This window comes from Doryrhamphus excisus, chromosome 10 (genome assembly GCF_030265055.1).
Source record: "Doryrhamphus excisus isolate RoL2022-K1 chromosome 10, RoL_Dexc_1.0, whole genome shotgun sequence".
NCBI lineage: Eukaryota > Metazoa > Chordata > Actinopteri > Syngnathiformes > Syngnathidae > Doryrhamphus > Doryrhamphus excisus.
In genome coordinates, this window is record NC_080475.1 from 6,595,981 (window position 1) to 6,606,951 (window position 10,971).

A 10,971-nucleotide genomic window follows, 5' to 3' on the forward strand; every position below is an offset into this window, starting at 1 on the left:
TTATATAAAGACACAGAAAGTCCTAAATGGCTGACGTGATGGGCCACTCGCTGACAGACACACCGAGTGTGTGTTTTGCTAGCGCAGAGAGACCCGCCCCTCGACCCCCGCCCCTCGACCCCCCCTTGTATCCATGCAGTTTTTAGCAGAGAAGCCCTTGCCCCTCCACCTCCCTCCCTCCCTCCCTCCCTGGCTGATGCTGCCCCCCTCCCTTTCTTGTCTGGAGGCTGAAGTAGAGGAGGGGGAGGTTGCACTTGACTTTTTTGGGGGGGGCGGGGGGGCACGATGGAGGACACGGATGCTTCAGAGCGGCTGGCCTTCACCTTCATGCTGAAATCCCGCCATGCCGACAGGAACACCTTGGATTTGGGATTTAGGATAATCAACTTAGTGGCGCTCTCATCCCGGAATTGTCATCCCGCATCCCTTTATTGGAATTAGCAAGTTCATGATTCAAGTGAGGGCGTCCCGCAGGCCAGAGCCCCTCCCCCGGTGTGCCACAACCCTCCCAAATCGGAAAGACAAACACGCATCGAAAGTCCAAAATTTGGACCTCCCAACCCACAAATCTCATCTCGCTCCCCCTGAGGCGTTCCCAGGCCAGTGGAGAGGTGGGTCTTCCCGAGGAGTCCTCCCGGTCCCACGTGCCCTGAACGCCTCCCCATGCAGGGGCCGGGAGGCGTCCTCACCAGAGCCACCTCACCGGGTTCCCGTCAATGCAGAGGAGCAGCGCTTCTTCTCAGAGTTTCTCAGCTTCTCTTTAAAGGGGGGAGGCCAGACACCCGTTCCCGTCGCTTGGACCCACCATCTTGCCCCCGCCATCTTGCCCTTTGGGTCACGCCCCAAAGCTCATGAGGCGAGAGTAGGAACGCAGATCCACGGCTAAATTGAGGAAATTGAGGAATTGAGGAAGTGGTTAAAAAAACCAAAGCAACCTCCCTGTCCTGGCTGCTCAGTACAATATGGACGCTCAATACTAAAACCCCACAGAGTCGAACCTCAAGGGTCAGAGTCAAGGTCATGGTTTGTTTGTTTGCTCAGCGTCAACGACCTCTACTTCTTTACCTTTTGATGACTTCCTAAATACAATCCTTACATTTATTAGAGCCCTGTAGACATGACATAACACCCCTATAGTCAACCTATAGTTACGCCGCTATTATTCTTTGTTGACATGATATTGTTGAACTGTACTGCTGCGGCTACGGGATCACTGCCATGGCTTTCAACGTTAGCATGCTAACAAGTTAGCCTCCAACGATGCTGTATTCTGAACGTGGGCTGCCCAGTGGCCTAGTGGTTAGCACATCGGGGCAAATTGTGAAGATCAGGGTTTGAATCTCTGTTTGGGCATCCTCGTGGAACTTTCCTCCACAGTCCAAAAACTGTTAGATCAGTTTCACGGGTTTGGATGATTGTTGTTGTCTATTTGTGCAACTGGCAGGTGACTAGGTCTACCCCAGCAAAGTCAACTGGGATGGGCTCCAGCATACCCCCACACAACCCCAGTGAGGTTGTGATAGAGTGGGGGAACCAAACATGTACCACTTCCACACGGAACGAGAGGAGAACTTATTTTCACTCCATCATGTGGAGACATGTCATGGCTGACTCCACACTGAGTCAACGGGACCCCTTCCAGTCTGGACTATCGGACCATTTACTGATCCGGAACAGTGTGGACAATCCTTGGAGCGTTCCCGTGTGGGCGGGGCCTAACACAAACCAGCTCAAGGTCATTAAATTCAACACTGAAAAAAAGAAAAACAGCTCAAGTAAGGCACAATGGAACCGCACCACTGTAATATAAGTGGGCTTCCCAGCATGCCTTGCAGGTTATACATTTGTATGAAGTAGTGTGGTTTTGTTGTAGGTGTGGTTTACTCTCATTTGCATATCACAGCGACATGACGGGCGCACACAAGTCTTAGTCACAACCAAGTCCTGGGGGGGGGTTTATGTTTTATGTCCCGACCAGTCCCAAAAGCGGGCCGGCTGCATGCTGATTAAAAAAAAAGCAGCGTGGTGGTGGGGGGGGGCTCCGGTAGGGGTCACGGGCCTGCCGCGTAAAGACGCCATGTTCAAGGACGACACGTGCGCGTGGTGACATTGAGAAAGAGCGATAACTGGGGCAAAGTGGGGGGGGGGGGGGCAACAGCATCTTCATCCGTTTCTGGTGCGGATGACGTCATCCTTCCTTCCACAGCTGATCAATTATTCACGTGGTGTCGTAAAAACGGCGTTGGCCGTAAAGGAGACAGCACGCTCACGTGTGCCCGCAGCCGCAGAGTTTGTTGCGGTTCTCTGGTGAATTTCAAAGACATAGAGGTCCCCCGTGGGGGTGGGGGGGGGGGGAAGGGGGGGTGATTTATTGCCTCTGTCACATACATTGATATGAAAGTGGGTCAGCGTGATGAAAGTCGCCATCAGACGCTCTTAATGAGCCAAAAAGCCACGCGCTTATGTAACAATCATGGGATACAACGCCTTACATCACCTGAGTGTGCGTGGATAATGAAAGAATGAAACCCACGCAATCGGGAAGAACGGCGCGGTCCAAACCACCCAGCCAGTTGCGCATGTGCGCATGTGCGCGTCCCGGGTACGGACAGTACGTGGATGCCAATCACTGGCGTATTCTTATATTGTGTGCTATTACGTAATGGAGCCGAGTGGGGGTGGAAGTGGAAGTGGAAGTGGGTGCCAGGGGTACAGACGGCACATGCGAGGTGCCAGCCCACGCGATCGAGGAGGAAGGGGGAGGGGCGTCCCAGGCCCGTTTCTTCGTGTTGTTTCACAGGAAGTGACATAGCTATGCCGGTCACATCCAGCAGATGGAGCTGTGCTGAAAAAAAAGATATATTTCTGATACATAATCTATATTTCAAGCGTGTTCATTTTTATATGAACCTAAAAATAATCCTTAGATTTGTTTGTGAAGTACATGCAGCCTTTCCTCTCCTGGCCAACGTCTGATAATTCATAACCGAAGGCCGTTTACACCACCAAAAGAAGAAAAAAAATCAAAATTCTGACATAAAAAGTCCAAATGATGACACAAAATGTTTCATTTGAGGAAAAAGTTGAAATTATGAGATAACATGTTGAAACCATGAGATTAAAATCAGAATTAAACAATAAAAAGTCAAAATTATTACATCAAAACTCAAGACTATGCAATAAAAAGCCCAAATTGTGATAGTAAAAATGTCAATTATAAGAAAAAGTTTCAATTATGTGATAAATAGTCAGAATTAGGTGATAAAAAGTCAAAATTATGAGATGAAAAAGTTGAAATTATGGGATAAAAGGTTTAAATTATGAGATCAAAATTTAAAATTATGTGATAAAAACAACAAAATTTTGAGATAACAAGTCATAATTAGATAAGAAGTCAAAAATTCTGACATAAAAGTCCAAATGATGACACAAAATGTTTCATTGGAGGAAAAAGTTGAAATTATGAGATAACATGTTGAAACCATGAGATAAAAATCTGAATTAAACAATAAAAAGTCAAAATTATTACATCAAAAGTCAAGACTATGCAATAAAAAGGCCAAATTGTGATAGTAAAAATGTCAATTATAAGAAAAAGTTTCAATTATGAGATAGATAGTCAGAATTAGGTGATAAAAAGTCAAAATTATGAGATGAAAAAGTTGAAATTATGGGATAAAAGGTTTAAACTATGAGATCAAAATTTAGAATTATGTGATAAAAACAACAAAATTTTGAGATAACAAGTCATAATTAGATAAGAAGTCAAAAATTCTGACATAAAATGTCCAAATGATGACACAAAATGTTTCATTGGAGGAAAAAGTTGAAATTACGAGATAACACGTTGAAACCATGAGATTAAAATCAGAATTAGACAATAAAAAGTCCAAATTATTACATCAAAAGTCAAGACTATGCATTAAAAGTCAAAATTATGATAGTAAAAATGTCAATTATAAGAAAAAGTTTCAATTATGAGATAAAAAGTCAGATTTAGGTGATAAAAAGTCAAAATTATGAGATGAAAAATTATGGGATAAAAGGTTTAAACTATGAGATCAAAATTTAGAATTATGTGATAAAAACAACACGTTGAAACCATGAGATAAAAATCAGAATTATACAATAAAAAGTCAAAATTACGACATTAAAAGTCAAGACTATGCAATAAAAGTCCAAATTATGTTAGTAAAAATGTAAATTATAAGAAAAAGTTTAAATTAAATGTCAGAAGTCAGAAGATAAAAAGTCAGAATTAGGTGATAAAAAGTCAAAATTATGACATTAAAAAAATAAAATAAAATTATGTGATAAAAAATATATTGAGATAACAAGTCATAATTAGATAAGAAAATTAGATAATTAGATCATGTGTTGGTGCCTTTCATACAGAACTGTGATAGACAAAAAGGCTTGACTCATTTTTGACTCAAGTTTGACTCATTCATTCATTTTCTATTCCGCTTAGCCATGCATAAAGAGTAGTTGTTGCTATGCCAAAAGTGGCAGAGTAGTGATGCAGAAATTTGGGTGTTGCAATGTTGGTGATAAGCGTCAGGGGCGGGGGTGGGAGGGATGGGGGTGGGGGGGATCCGGCAGACCAATTGTCGCCCCCAGGCTCACGACTGCTTTGGTGCTCACGCGACTGCAACACCACTCAGTTGACCCACATCCTGCAAAAATAGTGAAATGGGGGGGGGGGGGGGGGGGGATGGCTGTCACTTGATCATCACATGGTCTGGTGGCCGGTCAGTGGGGGGCAAGTCGATAGCAGATAAACTATGTTTTCTACACTGACAAAGACAATAATCAATAAATGAAACGTGAACAAAAAAACAAATCAAAACATGTCACAATGCACAAAATTTACTTACTTTATTTATATTATTTATTATCAATATATTATAATATTATTATTAATTAACGTGTTATTTGTTTGCACTCTTATGAGTCTAAAATTCAATTATTACAAAATAAAGTATGATACTTATAATTATTATATTATATTGAATAAGATATATAATATAATAGTAATTGTAATTATTATCGTAATTATTGTTGTAATAATTATTTGATATTATCATTATGACTATTGTTATTATTTATTATTGCAGCTATACTGTACTATACACAGCACAGTATGGACCAACGAACGCTAGGGGGCGACCAACAGAAACGTCACCTCCAGACGAGGAAGAAGAAGAGGAAATAACTTCCACTTCCGGGTCATCGCATAACAACGTCGTGTGAACGAACCCGCGCGACTGAAGTCTAAGTTTCCGTCAGAACTTGGTGTTTATAGTCTGGTAATCCTCTCGAAGCGGATCCTATTTGTGCGGCTTGGACGACTCGGGTGCTTTTAAAGCGACTGGAGGCCAAAACTAGAAACTGTAAGTTATTGTTTGTCTGCCATACCGCTGGGTGCTACTGGTGTTAGCATTAGCATGTTACCATGTAACTTTTACACTTTTTGACAGCATTTTAGAAGGAGTCACGTTATTACGTTTATGTATTCATTGCAACCACGCATGCGTCGATTAAAAGCATTACCGCTATTTGCTGTGTCTGTGTTAATTACTGTTTGCACACTGTAGCTAAGTGCTAATTCCCGCTTGGGTGGCTGTTGAACTTTACTATATAATATACTCGAATATGCTCTGCCTGTTTTGTTTTTCTCTGCAGACGAGAGAATGTCTAAATGGGACGTGGAGGAGTTGAGGCCATGGGTGGAGCGGACCGTGAAGAAAGTGCTTGGTTTCTCGGAGCCCACCGTGGTCACCGTGGCCCTGCAGTGTGTGGGGAAGGGGCTGGACAAAAGGAAAACAACAGGTAAACATCAGCGTCATTGGGTCACGTGGCCACCATGGAACCTCAAATACTGGCCTTCACCTTAACCTTCCTCTTGTGTTAGCTCTCTGGTATCATCTCTTATGTTACCGGATCGGTTTTGACCCATGTATTAAATCAGTAAACTGAAAACATTAAGTTACCATCAAATTTGCTTTTCATGTCTTGGTTACCTTCTTAGGCTTCCTCATCCGTGAAAATGTTGCTTTTAATTAGGGATCGACCGATATGTTTTTTTTTCGGCCAATGCCGATACAGATTTTTTCCATTACCCTGAACCGATGGCCGATTTTTGTGGCCGATACTGCTTTTGCTCCCTCAATTTATATGAAAAAATGACAACGATAACAAATATCACAGGTCTCAAGTTTTAAATCATGCGATGGAAAAATATATCTGCGAACCCACATGCGTATCGGCCGATACCGATTCAAGTAAAAAAAAAAAACGCAAATATCGGCTCCATCAAATCTAATCCGTTCATTACACGGCGTAGATTGCGAGAAGAGATGCTGGCCGTGTCGGTGCCAATCCACGCGCTCTCATTTCTTCCAGACCAACTTCATCCTTTCCTCAACGAGTCAGCCGGAAGCTTTGTGGAGCGTCTTTTTGAGGCGCTGGAGGAGAGCCGCGGCACCCGAAGCAGCAAAGGAACCGGAGAGAAGAACCGCAAGAGAGAATTGCTGAAGGTAGACCAGTATCATCCTCGTGCAGATATCAACTCTTACTGTTCGTTTGTGGACCTATTATGCTTTTCCCACTTTTGTGACCTATAAATGTTGTTAAAATGTTGTATTCTCGAGTTAAATGATGCCAGAATTTCAGATAAAGAGTTTACGCATTTGGAATTGAGCCCTTATATGGGTGTGCCTGGGTGCAAGCTGAGTAAGACCAATCACAGCGGAGTGTGTGTGCCTGGAGGCGGGCCATGGGTAGAATAAATCGACACACCCTTTTGGAAACCCAAGGAAATACAACTGCAATAGGTGCAGTTCCTGGAAGATCTAGACATCTTTGTGTGTAGCTGCTCCGTAGGAGACCCCAACTGGATACAAAGGGCCCAAAATGAGCACCATAGGTCCCCTTTAATGGACATGTGAGCTTCCATTCTTACTGGTACTTGTCTTATCCTGTGACGCCAGGATGTGTTTGAGAGCGACGCAGGAGTCAAGCAACCTGCAATGGAGTCTGCAGATGCTACCGTTCCCAAACGTAAACGGGTCCCCCGTTTTCAGGAGGTGGAGGAGCCTGAGGTGACCCCGGGAGCGCCATCCGAAAGCCCTGTAATGCTCACCAAAATGCAGGTATAGTATCACCGCAAACATCTGCAGGGCGCGCAGTTCTTCCTGATTCTTCTGAAGTACTTTGTGTGTACCGATAGATCAAACAGATGATGGAGGAAGCCACCAAACAGATAGAACAACGAAGGAAACAACTCAACATCCCATCTCCCACAGCAGTAATTACCATTCTTATCCCTGCACACTACACGGTTCACTACACGGTTGCTAACGCAGGGAAAAAAAATGGAACCACTTCCTTTTACAGGCACACATGGAGCCCTCCGCAATGTCCCGGCTTCTTGGGAACGCTGGTGCTGGCGGCGGTTCCATCGTGCCCTCGCAGGCGGCCAGCTTCATGAACGACGCCATCGAGAAGGCGCGCAAGGCCGCCGAGCAGAAGGCGCGTCTCCAGTCCCAGTTAGCCATTCAACCCAACGTCCTCGGAGGGCTGGGAAACACCATCCCTCACAACTTTGTCGCGCTGGCTAACCTTCACGCCATGGGGATCGCTCCGCCGTGAGTAATACCACAAAGTAACTAAACATGCAAAAAAATAACATGTTTGCTAATATTCCACCCGCGCACTATTGTAGAAAAGTGGAAATAAAGGAAGTGAATAAGCCGACGCCGCTCATTCTGGATGACAAGGGTAGGACCGTGGACGCCACCGGTAAAGAGATCGAGCTCACACACCGCATGCCCACGCTAAAAGGTACAGTATGTATAGCTAGGCTGCACTGAAACATGCATGTAAACATCTCAAGTAGATCATATTACCATACCCAGGTTATAATACAACATATAAACATGGTACCTACCAAAAGAAAGACACAAAAAGTTTGTTTCTGCCTTTTCCTCTTCTTTAGTAATCAGCAGTAGAACATTGTAAGTTTCAGCAAAATAAAAAAAAACCGATACATTTCATGCACAAGCTTCACTTTGACATAAATGTAGCCAACAATTATATTTATTATATTTAGCCAACAACATAACGTCAGCACCCCCGCCCCCACCTAAAGATGTCTTTATTTTGACCCCTAATTTCTGTCCCTCGCGCATTCCTCTCCCTGTCCAGCCAACATTCGAGCCGTAAAGAGGGAGCAGTTCCGTCAGCAGCTGAAGGAAAAGCCCGGGGAAGAGCTGGAGTCCACGTCCTACTTTGACAACCGCGTCACCATCATCGCGCCACAGCGGGCTCGCAAGACCTTCAAATTCCACGAGCAGGGGCGATTTGAGAAGATCGCTCAACGAATCCGAACTAAGGTCGGATTTAACGGCGCGTGGTCTACTTTGCTTTTGGAGCTCTCTGACTAAGTGTTTGGGAAAAAGAAAGGTTTTGTTTTCTTGTGACAGGCTCAGCTGGAGAGGCTACAGAATGAGATCTCCCAGGCGGCAAAGAAGACTGGGATCCACGCGTCCACCAAGCTGGCTCTGATCGCCCCCAGGAAGGACATTGGAGACAGCGAAGTACCCAACATCGAGTGGTGGGACTCCTTCATCTTGCCCACCAACATGGAGATGTAAGGGAGTACCACACATACTTATCGCTCCTTGGTTGTTCTTCTCTAATATGCTCTTTTCCCACCAAGAACCCCAGAAACCAAATTGGATGAGGTGGTGCTTTTCGGTGTGACCAACCTAGTGGAACACCCTGCACAAATCAGCCCGCCAAGTAAGTGTGTGACGTCTAACTCCTACACCACACTGCAATTACTGCATCGCAGCCTTGAGCGTAATCCACTAAACCGGTTACAGGGTTTGTGTTTCTGTTCCCTCAGTTGACACGGACAAGCCCGTCACGCTGGGCTTGTACCTGACCAAGAAGGAACAGAAGAAGCTGAGGAGGCAGACGCGCCGGGAAGGCCAAAAGGAAGTGCAAGAAAAGGTCCGCCTGGGACTGATGCCCCCACCGGAGCCCAAGGGTAGCCACACACACACACACACGTGTGACTCGTTAGGAGCTGTGCAAGATCTAACGAGCTGTCACCTTCTCAGTTCGCATCTCCAACCTGATGAGGGTGTTGGGGACGGAGGCCGTGCAGGACCCCACAAAGGTGGAAGCCCACGTCAGAGCACAGATGGCCAAGAGGCAGAAGTCAGTCAGCCGCTCGTCCCCCGCCGCTCCTATTCTACGTTGTCACACGACACGCTCCTCTCAACGTTTCCCACGCTGCTTCTTGCAGGGCTCACGAGGAAGCCAACGCAGCGCGAAAGCTCACGGCCGAGCAAAGGAAAGAAAAGAAGGTGAAGAAGTTGAAGGAAGACCTCAGCAATGGCGTTCACATTGCTGTCTACAGGTTTGTGTTGCAGACGGGGAGATTTTCAGAAACGCACATTTTACTCTTTTCCCATTTATTTAAAAAAAAAACAAAACAAAACACAACATTCACTGGGTGGGGCCAAGCAGAAGAAGAAGAAGTGGCCACAGCTGACTTGGTTGCACATTGCAACCTTCTCATCCTCCTCCGACGAACATTCCTGCTAGCTTGACTTTGCAAACAAGAGTTTTTCATTGGGTATGAGTTAAAATTGTTTTGGCAATGTAAGTGTAGGTTTTATATAAACAGGTCCCATGCGCAGCAACTATGGTGCATTCAGGAACCCACCGGACAAAGTGCCAAAAACAATATCTGCATGTGTATGAAACACAAATGTGCCGTGCTTCTTTGACCACACAGAATCCGCAACCTCCAAAACCCCGCAAAGAAGTTCAAAGTGGAAGCCAACGCCAACCAGCTCTACCTAACTGGAACTGTAGTTCTCCATCGAGACGTCAACCTGGTTGTGGTGGAAGGAGGTGAGGAAAGAGAGGAGATGCACGTCAGGCATTCCTGTAACTCCTGGCGTTTTTAGTTTACGGGAGCAACCTTGGTACTATGAAACAGAAGCGGGAACGCCGTAAACCGAGGACCACCTGCACACAACTCTTGCATGTCTGACCTTTTTTTTTGTTTGTTTCAGGCCCCAAATCTCAGAAAAAGTTCAAGAGGCTCATGATGCACAGAATCAAATGGGAGGAGCACAACACCAAAAGAGACGGTAAGTGGAGTGTGAGGCCCTGAGTCGCATTTGAACACTCACATGAAAAAAATCAGACCTGGATCACACCCGCGTGAACGCAGACTCCATGTGTCTCGGTGTCGATGGAGATATCTAATGCCGGCACGTGTGACTTCCATACAGATCCGGACGGCGACGACGACACGAGGAGGAACAACAAGTGCTACTTAATCTGGGAGGTGAGTCATTTGAATGCGACGCACTGAAGTACACGCTAACCATGAATGACGTCACGGTTCCAGGGCACGGCCAAAGAGCGCAGCTACGGGGACATGAAGTTCAAGCAGTGTCCCACGGAGAGCATGGCCAGAGAACACTTCAAGAAGCACGGCACGGAACACTACTGGGATCTGGCCCTCAGTAAGAGCGTGTTGGACAGCGCAGATGATTGAAGCCGCCTGACCCCGAACACCACATCACGGACCCTGGAACTGATTGGCGTCGCATTTGAACTTGAACTAACAGGATCAATAAAGCCCGCAGGAACATGTGACAGATCATGTATGTGTATGAATGCGTGTGTGTATGTCTGCATTTTTAGATTGAGTCAGATTCCGCTTATTCACAGGTTTACTTTATGATAGGATGACTGAAATGTACTCTGTCAAGTTATCAATAAAACCTCCGCCATCAGCCAATGACTGGGTTTCTACTCTGCAATACGTCAAATATTATTACAAATATACAGCAGATGTGACACATCTTCATTCAAGAGCACACATTTTGTAATGAAGCCATTACTAAAAGTGCAAACCGGTGGTAGGCGTGGCCATCCATT

The 10,971-nt window shown here is 45.4% G+C and overlaps 1 protein-coding gene across 1 annotated transcript; it reads left to right on the top strand.

The window, feature by feature from the left end:
- Positions 1-5,210: 5,210 nt before the first annotated feature.
- prpf3 (PRP3 pre-mRNA processing factor 3 homolog (yeast)) lies at positions 5,211-10,826 on the top strand. The gene is made up of 17 exons (XM_058084448.1): positions 5,211-5,393; positions 5,686-5,832; positions 6,406-6,539; positions 6,993-7,154; positions 7,232-7,309; positions 7,399-7,649; positions 7,727-7,845; positions 8,209-8,396; positions 8,487-8,653; positions 8,723-8,805; positions 8,912-9,055; positions 9,129-9,228; positions 9,317-9,430; positions 9,812-9,930; positions 10,095-10,172; positions 10,317-10,372; positions 10,436-10,826. The coding sequence occupies exons 2-17, from the start codon at positions 5,694-5,696 to the stop codon at positions 10,583-10,585; spliced, it is 2,082 nt and encodes a 693-aa protein (XP_057940431.1). The 5' UTR covers positions 5,211-5,393; positions 5,686-5,693; the 3' UTR covers positions 10,586-10,826.
- The last annotated feature ends 145 nt before the right edge of the window (positions 10,827-10,971 follow it).

Excerpts from the sequence above, each read along its gene's own strand:
- prpf3 (XM_058084448.1), top strand. The coding sequence starts at position 5,694 with ATGTCTAAATGGGACGTGGAGGAGTTGAGGCCATGGGTGGAGCGGACC. Across the intron at positions 7,155-7,231 it reads TAATGCTCACCAAAATGCAG|ATCAAACAGATGATGGAGGA; the intron begins GTATAGTATCAC and ends GTGTACCGATAG. Across the intron at positions 7,650-7,726 it reads GCCATGGGGATCGCTCCGCC|AAAAGTGGAAATAAAGGAAG; the intron begins GTGAGTAATACC and ends GCACTATTGTAG.